We start from the raw sequence: 19,315 nt of genomic DNA, 5'->3' as shown, positions 1-19,315 counted from the left end.
GCAATGACAATAACCATGCGGTCGCATAGTGTTTTTTTGGTGGCCGAATCTCAGTTTTCTTATACGATTGAATCTCTTATGGTAACCTAATTTTCACGGGATATAAATGCCCAAAACCACCCAGAACGAAGGGAGACGCCCCTAGACCTATTTTTTTCATCTTGGTGCTCAAGAAACTCCATGGAAAACTAAGGAACTCGGTGAAGCAACGAAGGAACTCATTGGATTTGGAGATTTCACGTCATAATTTCATGTAATTCGAACTCTCTTTGCTTAATAATTTCTAGATTTGGATTTTCTCGTTATGAATTAGTATTGAAATTTGTTTAACTTTTAATAAATTTCTCATGGATTCAGTCATGCTTTTTCCATTGTTAAATTAAACTATTTGTTGAGTTTCAATTTAAATTACTTATTGTTGAGATTATTTTAACTTTTATCAAATCCTTCATAGATCTAGCCATGCTCTTTCTATCGAATGATTGAAATAATTGTTGAATTTTAATCTTAATATCACTTTATTGGCGGATTGATTACTGCCTTATGCCTAACGTATATGGTCGATTTTTGATCTTGTTCCAATAAAAATGTGCGAATGTGTTATAGAAAATCTAGATTCTAGAAATATAATTGGAATAAAATTGGACTTCACTGTTAAATCTTCCAATTAGAGAGTTGGGAAGAAAACCTCTAATTGAGTGAAAATACAAGAATTATTGATGTTGATTGATCCAATCCAATGGGGGAACTTCGACGCTTCACTAATTCGCATATTGATAATTAATTTTTATTCCAAGTGACAAATCATTCCCACATGTAATTACGAAAACCCTAGTTTGTTTGATCTTTTGAGAAATTTTCCATCTCCCTGTGGATACGACACCCCAAAGCTGTACTACAATAACCGCGTTATTTTTTGGGCGTAATCAGAACTCCTGAAACTAAATGGTGGGCTCCTGGATGTTGTGGAAAGAGGCGTCATTAGGGGTGAAGATGCCCCTCTCCGTCTTCCAGACCCTTTATATATCTAAGGTAACTGTCGGGAGGGGGAGGGATAAGACCTGGGGATGGTACTACCTTACTTCATGGGGTTTCTACACCCCATTCGTGCTCGATCTGTCGAGCTCCATCAAAGAATGGAAGAGCTCGTGGTGTTAGGCCGCAGGGCGATGAGACATGATGGAGGGGGACCCCCTGGCACCTCTTACGGTCCCGACGAAGTATTCAACACTTAGTGAGTATAGTAGTTATTTTTCTTTATATTTCTCTTAGGTTCGAATCGTGTCTAATATTTGCATTTCCTTTGTAGGTGCTCTTCCTCGGTACGAGCTGTCATCCAAGGACTTCGAAACCATCTGCATCATTTATCAGTTGCCTCAAAAGAAGAGGTCTTACCATAGGTCGATCCGAAAGAACATTCACTTCATTACCCACGACCTGATGGCATTCCAAGGTAACTGCACCGAAGTCTTTACCCTTTATTCTGAACTCTCAACACTTGTACTAATTCATAATTCGTTCTTTGCAGACAACTTTAATAAGAAAATGCCCGTGCGCCCCGACTTTAAGACCATCCAGAAGATGATGGCAGAGGCATGGGCATTGAAGGCCTCTTCCTCCTCCTACAAAAAGCAAATGGAGGATCTAGAGGCTTCAGCCTCCGACGAAGGAGGAGGTACCGGAGGCTGACTTTCGGAGGAAGGGCAAGAAGAGTGTCGCCCTTCCGAAACGCCCAACTGTGGCGAGGCTACCCCCTGCTCTGAAGCAAACCACAATCCCAATCGGGGTGGCCATTCTAGAGAAGAGGAATGCTCTATCTGAGGCTTCCACTGCCCCGGCTACAATACCACTTGCTGCTGTGCCAATTGCTCAAGTGTCGGGACAGCAGAAGAAGAAGAGGCCCCGTCCCTCTAAGGAGGTCGACTTTTTGGGCACAAATTCGGAGGAGCCGGTGAGGGAAGTGTTGGAGGCCCTTCCTCCAGAAATAGTTGTAGTGGCCGTGGTCTACAGCAAATACTGGACCGAGGAGTGGAGGGACCACATCGCCTCGTGCACAGCTGAGGACCTGGTGGCTGCAAATAGCGCTTGTGTGGCTCGGGCCCTGAGTACAAGCATCCAACTTAAGGGCCTAGTGAAGGATCTGAACTCCAAGAGGAAGGACCTCGCCAAGCGCCTCGAGGAGGTAATGCACTATGGGGATGCCGTGCGAGAGGCCCAGGCCAAGGCCACGCAGGCGGAGGAGGGAAAGAAGGAGGCTAAGACCCAGCTAACTGTCGCCAAAGTAGAAGTGGAGCGGCTGAAGAAGGAGTTATACGAGGTGGAGTGCCAAGTGGCTGCTGTGATTCGGCGACTTGATCACGGCAACGATCACCACAAGCTCTCCACCGAGGCTTTGGAGGCCTCAAATAAAGAGAAGGCGGAGTTGAGGCAGAAGGCAGAGGCTCAGTCAGAGGAGATTGCCTCTTTGAAGGAGGAATTGAAGTCTGCAGGGGAGGTAGCAGTTCAGAACTTCATCGACCACTTTGAAGACCATCCCCTGTATGACGACTTCGCCAATTTTTGGGCCTCTTGGAGTGCCCAAAACTTATTGGGTCGATTGAAAGAGGTACACCCCACTTTGGACATCTCCTCATTGGAGGCAGAGTTCAGGAAACCAACTGGAGGTCGGCCTGATAAACTTGCTGAGGAAGCTCCGGAGGCCCCGGAGGCGGCCGATACAGAAGTCCCTCCAGCAGAATAGGGCCATCTTTTGTAATGGCTTCGGCCTTCTTGTATTTCAATTCATTAAATGAAATGAAATTTTTTGTTAAGTATTTGTGCTTCTGATTTTTTACCTTTTGGATCTGTTTATACTTGTATGAATGACAAACATCAGACTAAGTGTCTCGTAACAATAATCAGTTAATAATTGAGGTTTGGACCACACAAGTTAATATAAGTTGAACCACTTAAGCGAACATGAAGCGACTCTTAATGTTAATCAGTTAATAATTGAAGATCAGATCACTTAAGTAAACATATCGAAGGACTGAGGAAACTATTTACTAACCGATGTGGCACAGAACCAAAGTTTCATTACTTGAGATAAATTACACCACACTTTACCAAGGCAATTCCCGCACTTAGTAAGCTAGGGAACTTACAACTGGGGCCATATCAGAACAATCGATTCATTAGACCATATTGAGATCGAATCGGAACAAAGGCTCATCATTGATAGTACTTCCTCAAGTGTTCGATGTTCCACTGATGACGTATTGCCTTTCCTGCCATGTCTTCAATTTCGAAAGTACCAGGTCGGGATTCCCTATGGATGCGGTAAGGGCCCTCCCAGTTCAGGCCAAACACTCCCGACCCGGTTGGCTTTGAAGATTGGAAGACCCTTCTGAGGACAAGGTCCCCTTGGCGAAGAGTTCTACTTCTGACCTTGGAGTTATAATAGCGGATCATCTTTCGATGATACTTTGCTAAGTTCACTTGGGAGGCATCCCTGATCTCCTCAAGGAGGTGCAGTTCACTTATTCGAGCCTCGTCGTTGCTGATCTCATTGAAGTGTATCCGTCGATGTGATGGGACCTCGACCTCGATCGGGCTCATGGCCTCGGCTCCATAGGTCATGGAAAATGGTGCTTCACCTGTTGTAGTTCGGCTAGAAGTTCTGATAGCCCAGAGGAGGTGGGGGAGTTCATAAACCCAAGCTCCCTTTGAGGTGTCAAGCTTACTTTTCAGGGTGTGCTTGATAGTCTTGTTCACTGCTTCAACTTGCCCATTTGCTTGGGGGTGATGAGGTGTTGAGAAATCCTTCTTTATGCCTAGTTCGTCGCATAAGTCTCGCATCTTCCTGTTGTTGAATTGCCTTCCATTGTCAGACACTAAGGAGTGGGGAATGCCGAATCTACAAATGATGTTCTTCCAGAAGAATTTGGTAATATTCACCTCGGTGATCCTGGCAAGGGGTTCTGCCTCAACCCACTTAGTGAAGTATTCAATGGCGACAATGGCGAAAGTTGCACTTCCTCTTCCTTTTGGGAGTGGACCAATGAAGTTAATGCCCCACTTGACGAATGGCCAAGCACTGGTTACTACGGAGAGGCTCTGAGCAGACTGTCTTTGTATGTTCGAGAAGCGCTGACACTTGTCACATTTTTGGATAAACTGGCAAGCATCCCCTTTCAGGGTCGGCCAAAAGTAGCCTTGACGGAGAACCTTGTGTGCCAGAGCTGTTCCTCCGGAGTGATTTCCACAGATTCCTTCATGGATTTCCCTGAGTATGTATGTGGCCTCTTCACCTCCCACGTATCGAAGAAGCAGCGAGGCGAAGCCTCTCTTGTAAAGAGTATCTTCTTACAGTACGAAGTGTGCAGCCCTTCTTCTTAACTTCCTCACCTCACTTCTAGAAGCAGGCAGTTTTTTATCCTTCAGGTAGGCGATGATAGGCTGCATCCACAATGGGGTGCCTTCTATCTATAGTATCTCTCCACCTCCAGAGGTGGAGGGCTTTGATAAGTACTCAATAGGGACGACCTTTAGCAGCTCTGAATCCTTGCTGCTGGCCAATTTTGAAAGGGCATCTGCATTTACGTTCTCTAGACGGGAGACTTGAGTCAGTTCGAACCTTTCAAAATGAGGAACTACGTCCAGAACCAACTTCAAGTACGCAATCATGCTACCATCTTTGGCTGCAAAGTTTCCATTGACCTAGTTCACTATTAGTTGAGAGTCACTGCTCGCCAGGAGCCTTCTGACCCGCATCTCCTTAGCAAGTCTAAGACCTGCCAGAAGGGCCTCGTATTCAACAGCGTTTTTCGAGGCTTTGAAACCGAACCTTACTGCACAATTTAGCTCATGGCCTTTCGAGCTTTCCAATACGATCCCTGTCCCCTGAGCCTGTCTCTCCTGAGGACCCATCTACGAATAGTTTCCATGTGGGGGGCTCAGTTGGTTCCATTATCGCTTTCATTTCTGGGGCTTTGGTAAACTCAACCATAAAATCAGCAAGGGCCTAACCCTTGATGGCGTGGTCAGAACGTTAGATCGAACTCACCGAGCTCGATTGCCCATTTTAGCAGGCGTCCTGATGCGTCTATTTTCTGCATCACCTGTTTCAGCGGGAAGTTGGTGAGAACTAGAATTGAGTGGGCCTGGAAGTACGGCCTCAATTTTCTTGAGGCTGTGATAAGGGCAAGCGCCAGTTTCTCCATGTCTGGGTAGCGTGTTTCAACTGGGAGGAGTGCTTTGCTGACGTAATACACTGACAACTGGCGCTCACTTTCTTCCCTGACTAGGACGGCGTTGACCGCCACGTCCAAAATCGCTAAGTACAGCAGTAGTGACTCATCCGGTTGAGATTTCGACAAGAGGGGCGCCTCTCCGAGGAGCTTTTTCAGCGCCTGGAAGGTTTCCTCACACTCCGAAGTCCATTGGAATTTCTTTCCTTGTTTCAGCACATTGAAGAAAGGTAAGCTTTTATATGTCGCTCTGGAGATGAAGCGACTGAGTGCAGCTATCCGACCATTGAGGCTTTAGACCTCCTTTGGTTTCTGAGGTGACCTCATCTCTAGCAAGGCCATTATTTTCACTGGATTTGCTTCAATTCCTCTTTGATTGACAGTATACCCCAAGAACTGACCCGATGCCACTCCGAAGGTGCACTTGAGGGGATTCAATTTCATATTATACTTTCTAAGTATCTGAAAAGTTTGGTCGAGGTGACTTACGTGTTCGGTTGCCTGGAGGCTTTTGACTAGCATGTCGTCCACGTAGACCTACATGATTTTACCAATGAGTTCGGCAAACATCATGTTGACCAATCTCTGATATGTGGCTCCGACATTCTTCAATCCGAAGGGTGTGACTTTGTAGCAATACAGACCTCTGTCTGTAATGAACGATGTAGCTTCCTCATCAGGTCGGAATATGGGTATCTGGTTATACCCTGAATATACATCCATGAAGCTCAGTAGTTCATGTCCAGCAGTAGAATCCACAAGTTGATCTATTCTTGGAAGTGGGAAGCTGTCTTTGGGGCACACCTTATTTAAGTTCGTGAAGTCTACGCATACCCTTCACTTTCCGCTGGGCTTTTTCACCAGGACTGGGTTGAATATCCACTTTAGGTAGATGACCTCTCTTATGAAACCATTGCGGCTAAGTTTGTTCACTTCGTCTTTCAGTGCCTCGTACTTTTCCAGATTGAGGGCACGTTTCTTCTGTCTATGGGGCGCATAGGAGGGGTTGATGTTAAGGTGATGACAACTGATCCTAGGATCTATTCGCACCATAGCTTCATACTTCCATGCGAAGACATCCAAGTTCCTTTTCAAGAAGCTTATTATCTCTACTTTTGCTTCAGGGGACAATGACTTTCCTATACGTAAGACCTGACTGGGGTCTTCTGGGTTGACGAGGAAAGTCTCCAATTCTTCAATTGGGGTCGCATTTGGTTCAGAGTCAATTATTCGAGGATCTAACTCATCAAGAGGGTGTCATTGTCTAGGGGCCTCTTTCATGTCGATGTATTCCTCTTGTTCAGAGGTATGCCCTTGTTCAGGGGCGTCGAGCATTTCCATATCCGTACTGACTTCAGCGGGAACCTCAGTTAGGATTACATTAATAGTTCGGGGCTTGGACTTTCGCAGCGAGTTTAAGTAGCATGCCCTGGAGCCCATTTGATCGCCTCGAACCGCAGCAATCTCATGTTCGGTTGGAAATTTCATGCACAAGTAGTGGATGGACGTGACAGCCCAAAGATCTTTCAAAGAGGGTCTGCCCAATACTCCGTGATAAGTCGATCTGTGATCTACCACCAAAAATTTCATGAAGTACTGGGCCACTAGGGATGCCGAACCCATCTCGACAAGCAGATTGATCCACCCTCGTGGAATGATGCTGTCCCCAGTGAATCGGAATAGTGGGTCGATCGTGGGGATCAACCCATGTTCAATTTGCATTTTGTCAAAAGTGGAGCCGAACAATATGTTCACAGAACTACCATTGTCAACGAGCATTCGTTTCAATCCGTTTCTAGTCACTACGGCTCTTACAACCAATGCATCACAATGGGGGTGGTGAACCCCCTTTGCGTCTTCCTGGGAGAAGGTGATTGGGGCCATCCTATCAGCTGCTTGCGACTCGTTGACAATGTAAGTGATTATTGGTGGGTCCTTTGCTTCCCTTGTGTAATTCCTTTGAGCATTCCTGGTGTTGCCACCGACGTGGGGTCCCCCAATGATGGTATTGATTTCTCTGATGACCTGGCTCCTAGAAAATTGGGCTTGGTTTCTCTGTCTAGATTGACCTCGGTCTCTTGATTCTCGTCTCCAAAGTGATTGTTCTTTGTGCCCTCTCTCCTCTCTGCTCGAGGAGGCGGATCTGCGAGGATATTTGTTCCTGTTGGAAGGGTGTGGGTTGCTTCGATCAGGGCGTCAATTGGCGTCTCGGCACTCACTAGTGTCATGCCCATAGAGTTGATGGAACGTACAAAACCTTGCCCCTTCCAAGGGTCTGTTTGACCTTTTCTTTTTCTTCTTCTTGTTATCAGCTCTTCCAGATGGTCCCGCTTCGGCAGGGGCATTCTCATATGCCGACACCGGTACTGCATTCAATGTGGCGGAAGCCAGGGCCTGTCTGGACGTGGGAGCTATTGTATGACCTGCTTGGGTCCATTGCTGAGTAACAAGGTGTGCTACGGGTTCTTGACCTACTTGCCTCTAGGGCGGAGGGAGTCCTTGTGCAGCTCACAATTTTCACTCTCATCATTTCCACCAGTTCGTCATATGTGGAGGGATTTTTGCTGCGCACGTCCCTCCAGAACAAAGTGTTCATGTTGAGCCCATCTTTTAGGGCCGAAAGGGCTTCTCTGTTAGTGACCTGTTCGCAGTAGGTGATTTCGTCTGTAAACCTGGCGAGATAGCTTTTCAGCGTCTCCCCAGGGGCCTGCCTCATATCTTGCAAGCGTTGCACTGGTGTCTCTCCTTCTCTGCGTGAGAGGTATTGGTTCAAAAATGCTTTCTTCAAATTTGGCCAACTTCTAATGCTTAGGGGAGGAAGCCTGCTATACCACACTTCGGCGGCTCCGCCTAGTGTTAAATGGAAGGCTCTGCATTTCAAAGCGGGCGAGGCTCCCCTTAGGCTCATCTGTGTCATATACTTGGTGAGGTGTTTCTCCGGGTCCCCCTTTCCTTCATACTCGGAGATCTTATGGGGCATGAAATTGGCTGGCATTGGGAAGTTTCGGATCTCCATTGAGAAATGGAGGTTATCATCATCATCGTCAATCTCATAAGATCGACAAGGCCCATCTGACATTTCATCATCTTGAATGTTCTGGGGACGTGGAGGTGCTTCTCCTCGACTTCCCCAATCGACTAGGTTCCTCTTGTCCCTCCTATTTCTAGGAGGAGGAGGAGCATGCTCTTGTTCTTGATCTGGACGAACTGATCTTCTTATCGGACGGACCCTATTGCTAGGATCTTCCCCTATCCGGTCGAAGATGCTTGCCGGCCTTTGTTCCCCGTATTCTTGAGGAAAATTGTCCCCCAAGTGTGATTCTAATGGCTGGCTCCCTTGCACATAAGATGTGGTTTCGGCGTTCATCTCTCTTTCGAGGGGGCATTCTGTGTGCCGGCTCATGTGGCCTCGGGAGTGAGATACAAGGGCTTCCTACACCGGATAAGATCCTTGGGGCATTTGATAGCCCTAATGACCCTGGGCTTGCATGAGGAGTTCATGCATTGCCATATTCTGAGCTACGATGTCTCTCATACCCGCAGCTATTTGAGCCATTCCTTCAATGAGTATGGCTTTTCTTCCACCTCGGCGACACTGGTGATGTGGTCTCTGATGAGTAACATTGTTATGGAGTACCTCTTCTTCAGAGGCCTCTCTCATGGGGTTGTCGTTCTCATGGTTATAGCTCATCCTATCTCCTTTTTCAAGGGTGGTGAGAACTTGGATTGTAACTCGACTTTGTTCTTTTTCAAGAACGTCCCATTTTCATGGTTAGTTGCTAGTCTTCCGGTAACTTCTCCGGTGGAGAATACAGAACTTTGAACGGGAAGTGTGTTTCTCACAGACAGCACCAATCTGTTGACCTCGAAAATTGGACCTTCCACGTGGCCAACCGATAGCTACTCCACATATTCCTCCCTGCGCACAATCAACACATGGTCGACGCACACGACCGGGACCAGCGGGGGTGGCAGTGGCCGTATACACTCCGATGGTCAAGTCAGGTTTAGGTGGTCGGAACAGTATCCAGGGGTTGTGCAAAATAATAATAAAGGGGAGGAGAAAATATATAAACTTGCTATGAAGTGTTATGTAGTAAGAGTTTCATTACATTTGCCTCTTGCCAAACCTTGGGTATTTATAGGTGGGATGAACCGTTGGATGTGAGACACGTGTATACATTTGACGGTATGAGGCGTCCGCTCATAGGCGTTAATCAGCCGCGTCTGTAGAGTGGACGGGCAGCTTGTTTCTCCTGGGTTGAATTGACATAAAGTTGATAAGTCACATTAACTAGTCTCATGGAGACGTCAAATTAATTTAAACCTTAAGTGTAGAAAGGATCTTAGCACAAATCTCTTTCTGAAATTGGCGACGGATCTCTTGACAGGGGTCCACTTGGCCTCGGCCTCTGAGGCGAGGAGCTTCGGTCAGTTTAGCAGGATCGCCTATACCTCGCAGTGTACTACCAGGTTGTTGATATTGGTGATATCACTTCGGAAACATTTCGGACGGGTGTATATCAGATCAGAATGTGTGGTGGTGGGCGTTTCGAAGCGGTTCAGATAGGGGCGTAACAATCATTTGTTTTGTTCCCAAAAAAAAAAAAATGACGCTTAAAAATGTCTTTTTCATAACTAGCAGCCAATGAACTTAACTCAAGTCTTAAAGTAAATCGATGCCATCAATAAATTAATAATAAATTTATTTATTTTTCCATAGCACGTGTTACTAACATATGAATTATTTATTATTTATGATAATTTTGCTATTTTATAATTTTTAATGAAGCTATCTCTAATGGTAGAAAAATCGTCTTTTCTTCATAATAGCATTTTAGCTATGTTAATTTATTTAGATTAAATATGGCTTAAAAAACTGGTAAAATAGTGAATGTGATACTCCAAATTAAAAGTAAGAAAGGTTATGATATTGTTTAAATGGAAAGGGATGTTTTCGATATTGTCTCAATGAAATAGTTAGAACTGAATATCTAATATTACGAATAGACGATATCAGAGATACTCTCTGAAATTTATGACTTTATGATAATTTTGCTATTTTATAATTTTTAATGAAGCTATCTCTAATGGTAGAAAAATCGTCTTTTCTTCATAATAGCATTTTAGCTATGTTAATTTATTTAGATTAAATATGGCTTAAAAAACTGGTAAAATAGTGAATGTGATACTCCAAATTAAAAGTAAGAAAGGTTATGATATTGTTTAAATGGAAAGGGATGTTTTCGATATTGTCTCAATGAAATAGTTAGAACTGAATATCTAATATTACGAATAGACGATATCAGAGATACTCTCTGAAATTTATGACAATATCACAAACATCTCAAGTTTATAAAATCATACTAATATCTCTTATTTATAGTTTTATATATAACGTACACCCCACACCCATCACTTTTTGAGCCATACATCATCAAAAAATAAGGTTGAAAGACCTAAAATGTCATCATGAAGAAAAAGGTTAAATTCTCAACAATTTATTGCAATTTTATTTATTCCATTTAACAATAGATTAATACTTAAAAACTTTGCACATACATAATTTTGAATACGCATGTTAGTGAAAATTTAAAACTAATTTTTTTTAAGAATTTGGTAACAATGATTTTTTTTTAATTTTAAATTGATTATATATTACGTATACATAATTTTAATATTAAAAATACAAAATTTTTAATAAAAATTTATATTTATAAACTAAAACAAGAAGTTAAACATTTACTTCTACAATTCAAGTAAAATTTAGCGACAAAATATTATACATTAGTTCAATAAAACATTATACACCTTCAAAATTTATTATTAAATGATGATCATGTTATAAAATAGAATGTTGTGTTAATTTAATATATCAGATCATTACAATATATCAAAATAATTTCATAAATCCCTTCTTTAGTTTTTGTACATATAAATCACTTATTGTTAAATTATCTACATAGAAAATGATCTACTAAACACCGTTGACATGATACACCATTTGATAATTTTACTACGAATAAATCATTATTTGTTAATTTTTGTACATATAAATCACTATTTGTTAAATTAATGTTTTGATAATCGATATACAAGCTTTTTGCAAAATGATTATAGGATCATTGGTCTATTCTACTCTAATTCTATATTTCCAACCTTATATATACAATATGTTTTTCATTGGCAACTTCTTTTACCCATACCATTGTTGAAGCATTTAAAAGAGAATTTGATGTTTTTGGGTCAATAATGGTACATGATTATTGGTCTACTCTACTCCAATTCACCATTTTGAACCTTATAAAATAGGTTATTCCTTGGCAACTTCTTTTACCCAAGCACCTAAAGGAGAATTTGGTATCTTTTTCGTCATTAATGGAAGCAATTGTCCTTGATGTTGTAAAATAAGAGCATTTTACCCCCGACGGCATGGAGTTAAGCGAGACATATGAGATATTGTTGTAGGCTAAATATTATTCGAGTCTATTTTAAGAAGTTAAAAAGAATATTCTTTTCTGCCTTGAAATTCACTGCGAGCCCATGAATGATTAAAGGATCTACTCTCGTGCAGTATATTAAGCCCTTGTTTGATACCAATTAAAATCTGGATTTTAATCTAAGTTAACAGTTAATTTTAACAATGCATTTTATGGGTCCTCAACTTTTTAATCACACATTTCATCAACTTCTATCAAAATCTACTAAAAATCTATTTTAATTTTCACCAAACATGAGTTTAAAGTTAAAGTGAAACATTAATTTTAACATCATAGCTATCACACACTTATTATTCACATATTTTGATGAATCCATTACTCATCTTATTATAATCTCATTATAATAAAACCCAAACAAGTATTAAGTTTTTATATTAACTACGTTATCGCATGTATCTTTTTATTAATTTTATTTAATATAATAAATCAATTCTATTCTTACAATCAAATATCATGACGGAACGAGCTAATTCATGCATTTCTTTTTCAGTTTCCTTTAATAAGTTTTCGCTAAGAAAAAATTCCATAGGCAAATAATTGCAAAAGAACACGAAGAGAGACATAATAAGAAAATAAATGAATGTAATATTTGGAAGAACTTAAAAGAATAGTGCAAAATAAAATATGTGCAAAAAAAAAAAAAAAAATTATGAGCCCCACCTTAATCAAGCAGATCACATGCAAGGTTCCCGTTGATCATATCCAACGGTTACGATCAAACCACTAAAATCATCGCAGATCAATAGCCCTCCATTCCGCTTATTTTCAACTTTAATCTTGCTGGTCCATTCTACTTTATTAGGTAGCATATAGTTCCCCACCATTGTATCTCATGTGACCGACCGTTAATCTTGCTTGATCTGGCATTGCTCTCATCGTGTACTAACTTGTGAACATATATAAAAACCAAATTTTCTGATCAAAGTGAAAATAGAAAAGTTTTCTTCCAATCCATTCACATTCGAGTATTCCACTAGTGATCGTCACGTCTGAAAATGGCCAAATATTCAAGTTTAGGACTCGAAACCGAGCTAACATTGGCGCTTCCCGGAGGAGGAGGTGGTGGTGACCCTAGTGGTTCAATGGAAACAAAACAGAAGAAAAGGGTGTTTTTTGAATTTTCCGGTGAAGAATCAAAGGTGGTGAGCAAGAATCAAGTGGTAGGGTGGCCACCGGTATGTTCTTACCGGCGGAAGAATAGCTTTAGTGGGGAAGAGAGAACAAAAATGTACGTGAAAGTTAGCATGGATGGTGCCCCTTTTCTACGCAAGATTGATTTGAGTGCGCATGAGGGTTATTCTGGTCTTATCATGGCTCTTGAAAAACTCTTTGGCTGCTACGGCATTGGTCAGTAATTCTGTTCTTTCAATTTATATGTTTGCCAAATTACCTTAAATTTTATGAAGCTCGCCAAATTTAACGCATTTTCTATTCGTGGTAGAGAAAGAGAGATTAGGCATGAATGATATAAGTGTTTGGACATGTTTAGCAAAGCTTTTGTTTCATGAAGATGAGTTTATATATTGAGGAAGCATAAAAACTCTTCTAACCAGACGAATTATTTTAAAAAAAGTAGGTTTTTAATCCCATAAACAAAATTTTATTTTGTAAAAGTCCTACCAAATGGGCCTTTCATCTATAAAGAATGCTAGGGAATTTTGTTTGACAATTTTTCTCCATGCAAATTTTCAATAATTTTGTTTAACATCCAACAATAGCATTAGTTTTCAATAAGAAATGGCGCTAACTATATTTCTTGTACTCCCACTAAGTTGTAGTAAAGAATTTGAGTACTAGTACAAACTTAGAATTTTAGAATTTAGAACATATATGAATTTTGTTAAATTAAATGTATGTACCAATCGTTTGACGTGTCAAGTGTCTCGATACAATGTCTAATCTAACAAAGCAGATATTTAGATAGGGAAGATCGAGTTGGTCTGGATTTTGTGCCTCTAGCTAGGGTATGCAGAATGGCGCAATTGTGAGTGTTAACTGGAATTGAAATTCTATTAGGGTTGACAAATGCAAATCTAATAATAAAATGAAGAATGAAAAACCTATGCATTGGTTGGTTGTGTTGTTAACAGGTGAAGGAGACAATAATGAGTACGTTCCAATATACGAGGACAAAGATGGAGACTGGATGCTTGTTGGAGATGTCCCGTGGCAGTTAGTTCCCTTCTATCTCTATTTATCTATTTCGCCCGCTAATTAATTTGCTAATAGTAATAGTTTGATTGAGTTTACTTTTGCGTTAACGATATCAAGTATTTGTGAAATGTGTGAATCATAAGATTGTTTAGTGTTCATAAAGAGTTTATAAAGACGAACCAAATATACGATAATATGAAGGATGTAAAATGGAAACGTAAACGTATTGTAATTGGGGTGGCTTAGAGCTGTTGCCGACACACTCAGAAAATCTCCATAATGAATTTACTGACTAAGGAAGGAAAAATCCTCCAGGTCAAGCCAAACATTATAAAGTACGTAGAAAGATTTCTAGGACCAATTTTCCATGGACGACCGGATTCTCGTCCAACACAATAATCACACACCCGAAAAACTTGTATTCTAATCTTCCAGTCTTTTGTCTTTGTCTCTGTTTGAGGTCACGCTTCTGAAAATCAATTATTTTGAGAGTACATGGCTTGTCACTCTTTTTTCGACACGTGTTTTTAACTAAGTTTAAAAGTTTAGTAAAAGATTTTATTTTTTAACGGTGTATCCTTTTCCGAGAGTATGGAAGGTGCACAAAAAAAAAAAAATAAATAAATAAATAAATAAAAATAAAAATAAAAATTTGAGAGACTTCCAACCTACTCAACAGACAGTTTAGGTGGCACCAAGGTCTAATTAAGGTAAGGTCTTGTCGTGGTTGCTCCACTCTGTTGCAGTTTCATGAACTGAAGTCTTTCCTTAGCGAAGCGAATGGACTATGTGTCGTGGCTCAATTTCGAGATGGAGAGTAAAAAGAGATCAGAAGAATGATTCATTTGGACCGACAAGTTTTTTCAATTAGAAAAATTTGCTTAGTTCATTAGCATTTATTTCAGGCTCATATAATCATTAGCTTATTGTCTTTTAACTTGGAAAAGTTAATAAGCTCCTCTTTTACTATGTCCCCTTGTCTCTGTGTGAGACGACGTGAGGGTTAAAAAACAAAAAATAAAAATAAAAAGAGAAGAATTTGATTTCTCTCACCTTTGGCTTGGCTGGCCTGGTGGTTGAACGCACCTATCGTGCATCACCCAGAGAGGGGAACTATCCAAAGTACATTTGTTGGTGCACTTCAAAACTATTTATATGAAAAAGTAATTATCTTGTATGGAACTTTTATACACGAAATGGTATGTCAAAACAAAACATTACTCAATAGAATATTTAAGGACGAAAGTATGTAATAAATTTCTCGAATGTCTCATTTAAAAGTAGAACGTAGCAAACATGTCTTACAATCTAACATGGTACAATTTGCAGGATGTTTAGCGGATCATGCAAAAGGCTAAGAATCATGAAGAGGTTGGATGCTAAGGGCATAAAGCTCCATGCAAAAGACCTTCTCAAGGGCATTTCAATAGAGGCATGACCCTATAATTAATGATGGATTAGCATACTATGTACTGTTTGTTCATCACAAATTTCTATGCACAATGGGCAGTTTCTAGTCCATAATTTAGGCAATTTACCTTAAACTTGTATTAATTAATGCTCAGTAAAATATAACTGCAGACTTTGTTCCATAATAAGTTTGCTAGTTTGCCTCTATTTTGTATAAGATATTATACTTATATTGTTAAATTATTTCATGTATTGTGCTTTCTAAATTCATGTTGTAAGCAGTAAAATTATGCATTTAGAGCATGTTTGGCTTTGCAATACAATATAAAATATAAATTTTCAAGTTTTTTCTTCGTTAATTCAACAAACTCTTATTTCTAATAATTATATGAAGATAATTCGCCTGAACCCCAAATGGTCAGAGTAGAGCTCGTCATCATTAATTTTATTTCTAAATATAAACTTTGTCCTCTTAGACTAATATTACATATAGCAAATGTTTTTTCATTTAATTTTTTCCATTCACATCATTTTAAATAATCACTTATGTACCATTTTTATGTACAAGTAGTAAAATCTATAAAAAGAAGTTAAAATCTTATTTATATGACGTACAATATAATTAATAATATTAAGTAGTAAGCATGTAATCATTATATTTAATCCTCTTTTTTTTTTTTTTACTCATATGTGTTGACCAAGTGAATATAATTGAATATTTCTTTTATTTCCTATTTAAGAAGTTGATTAATTTATATAGAGTCGTAAACCCAAATTCGACACTTTAAACTGTGGGAATAAATCTCAACACTATCTATGAGATTGATACCTTAAAAAAAAACCATCAAAAGTATCTCCCTCGAATTCCAGATGATTATTGTTTTATTTTCACTTCGAAGTGCAATCATCTTTTTTACTTACCAAGATTAATTTATAGAAAATCAACTTATCAAACCCGTCTTCTTTGCAAGTGTATTTTATTGACAGTAGTCAACGATGGAAAAATATCTTTTACACTTGAAAAAAGTATAGCTCGCAGCTTTGAAATGTAATGAAAAAGTAGCAAGCTTAATCGGATTAGGGGCTTGTTTGATAGAATTCATTTGGAAATAGTGAGTTGTTGAACAGTATTTTTTTGGAGAATGTGAGATGAAAAAGTAAGAAAATTTTATTGACTTATGTGTAAAATATTTTATTGTGTATTGTGTGATGAAGAATGATCATTTAGCAAACAATTTAAATTTTTAAAGGATGAAAAAAAAGAGAATAGGAAAATGACCTAAAAATAAATGCCAAGCCCAAAATCCTTCTTGTCGTGACGGTAACGTTTCAATATGCACGGGGGAACACCAATTATTGTTGCCCACGTGTCTGGTGAGGGAACATAATGAGAAATTATGTAATAAACCGACAAAGCAACACATTCACATGCGGATCCTGGGACCCACTGTCCGGAATTTAAGTTTCTCCGTGGACACGGACTCATGAAAGGTTGACTTTTTACCTTAAGAGCCCCGACAAGTGGCCCCCTCTTCACCTTCTGCTTTCTAGTTTCTACACATGAGCAAAAGTTTTGATTCTCTGTGAAGCACATTAATTCTCACTCTACTCACTCGTGTGTTTCTTTTATATAACAAAGGCCTGTTTGATACCTATTTTTTTAAAACATATTTTTTTCTTCTTTTTAACCATACATTTTTTTATTAAAATAATATTATATGTAAATCAAAAAAAATTCTTATTTTTCAACCACACATTTCTCATTAATTTATTATTCCAAAATACATTTTTACATAAAAAAAGGGCTCCCAAACACCCTTTAAATGTCCGTTTGATTGTAAAAATGAAATTTGAGTGGAAAGAAAACAAATTACAAGGAATTGAATTGCATAGTACTTATTTTTAAAAAAAATCAATTAAATGTGTTTAAGTGGTATAATTTTTCAATTGAAAAATGTTGAAATTTTTTATCTTTTGGTATTTGTTTGACTTTGTTTTCCATAAAATTTGTCAATTAAAGTAATATAATTTGTTACAATTGAGGATAAAATTTATTTCAATTGTCAAAAAAGAGGGCTGGAAAACAAACCAAGGTAAATGCACATGTGCAGGGAAAAGAAGGAAAACAAATTGCTTGAAAAATTATTGCTATCAAACATGACAAAATGTGGAAAATGGAAAATGTTTTCCAATTCCCACCAAACCAAGGAAAATGTACGTATGAGGAAGAAAATTATTGCTATCAAACATGACAAAAGGTGGAAAATGAAAAATGTTTTTCATGAAAAATCTACCTAATCAAACAGGCCCTTACATTTTTCTATTTACAGGCTTACGGTATGCGACAACAGCAAAAACACAACTTTGTACTCGTTCTTTTCATTTCGATTTTCGATTCATATCATATATCTATTATTAAAACATGTTCCTAAACAAATAAAATATACATTAAAAATTATTTTCTTGTAACATTAACGAGTCAATTTTGTTACATTGTCTCTCTTAAACTACCAACTTCCTCATAAAAATGGCCAACTGTCTTCATCATGGGAAAGCCATCAATATTGTCATCGAACTTGTTTAGAACTTAGAAATTGAATACTTACTTAAACGAAAACGACCCGACATTTTTAGAAATTCAACCATAAATTGAAACTAGGCTCCTGTTTGATCCCCATTTTTGGGATAAAATGTATTATGAAATAGTAATTTTTTGAAAAATGTGTGATTGAAAAATAAGGAAAAGTTTTTGAAATACAAGTATAATTGTTTTATAAAAGAACATGTGATTGAACATAAATGTTGAAAAAATGCATTCTTATAAAAATGGGACTCAAACAGGGGGCTAGGAGTAGACACGTAAAATAGCTTGTGCTCAAATAAAATCCTCATCGGCCCACCGAGCGCGGTTTAGCGGGTTGAGGCCAGAATATTCAAGACAAACATGAAGATCTACTACACCCATATTTCTCCTTCGAATAACTTATAATTGTAAAAGTAACATAATCTACAACAGTTCACAGAACTAGTCACCTTCCTGCAAAACTTACATACATTTACAGTCGCAATATACAAGAGTCGTGAAGAGAAGCAAAATGGCAAAACTTTAGAAAAAATTATTAATAGACAGACGTAAAATGTGGTGTGGCGGGTTGTGTACTATGCCACGAAGAACATGAAAAATATGAGAAACAAAATCAGCACAAAAAATATTTTGATCATCAGCCACCTATTTGATGAGACACTTTTAAGATACTTGAGAAGAGCCCCTTGAGCCCCCTCTACATTTGATAGCGTATCGTCCATGTTCTCATCGATCCTACAAGAAGATAAAATTCTCGGACTCAAAATCACCAATGGAAGAAAGAAGTAAAGAACTGAATCTTTCAATTACAAAGGCATAACAATCATTTAAAACTATAATTTTTTGGTCAATCGAAAACAATATGCTATTTGAAATTAAGCTCACATATAGTAAATATATTCTACAAGGTGGCTTAAAGTACCTTTAGAGCCCAAATATCACGTCCCAATATACTGCACCTTGTGATATTTTAACCATTTGGAAGCTCGTTCTCTTTTCTCAAGAGATTATGGAATGTTATGGTAGATTAAGTATAAGCGGACACTGACTAATCTAGCCGAAAATGGAAATGATTGGAAATATCTATTCCACACATCGTGCTGTATAAGAAATACGTTACACACATTTTACATAAGATCATAAAAGAATATCAGATATGACAGAGGACAACAAAGATACTAATCTAACAAACATTTGTATTAACATATATACATGCCATGAACAAACTCATGCAAACAAACATTTCCAATCAATTGTTCACAAGCTCTTACGGGCAGCGGTGAAGTGGTGCAACAAGATTTTTTTTTTCTGCATTAAAAATGGAATGTCACACCTTGATAAGGCGAGTAGGAAAAAATAATGTCGTTTCTATATGCAAGACACAAATACAAGTTCTTGCTGAAAAGAACAGTAACACGCTTTGGCATTACCAATTCTTT

At 38.8% G+C, this 19,315-nt stretch overlaps 1 protein-coding gene across 1 annotated transcript; it reads left to right on the top strand.

Annotated features, from left to right (window-relative positions):
• The first annotated feature begins 12,553 nt into the window (after window positions 1-12,553).
• LOC111366183 (auxin-induced protein 22C-like) lies at window positions 12,554-15,462 on the top strand. The gene is made up of 3 exons (XM_022986880.1): window positions 12,554-13,075; window positions 13,819-13,900; window positions 15,212-15,462. The coding sequence occupies exons 1-3, from the start codon at window positions 12,724-12,726 to the stop codon at window positions 15,318-15,320; spliced, it is 543 nt and encodes a 180-aa protein (XP_022842648.1). The 5' UTR covers window positions 12,554-12,723; the 3' UTR covers window positions 15,321-15,462.
• Window positions 15,463-19,315: the final 3,853 nt, after the last annotated feature.

The sequence above is a fragment of the Olea europaea genome, chromosome 17, assembly GCF_002742605.1.
Source record: "Olea europaea var. sylvestris chromosome 17, O_europaea_v1, whole genome shotgun sequence".
In the NCBI taxonomy this organism is placed as follows: Eukaryota; Viridiplantae; Streptophyta; class Magnoliopsida; order Lamiales; family Oleaceae; genus Olea; species Olea europaea.
Note: the sequence above shows the minus strand (reverse complement) of the source record. Positions and strands in the feature narration are given on the sequence as shown.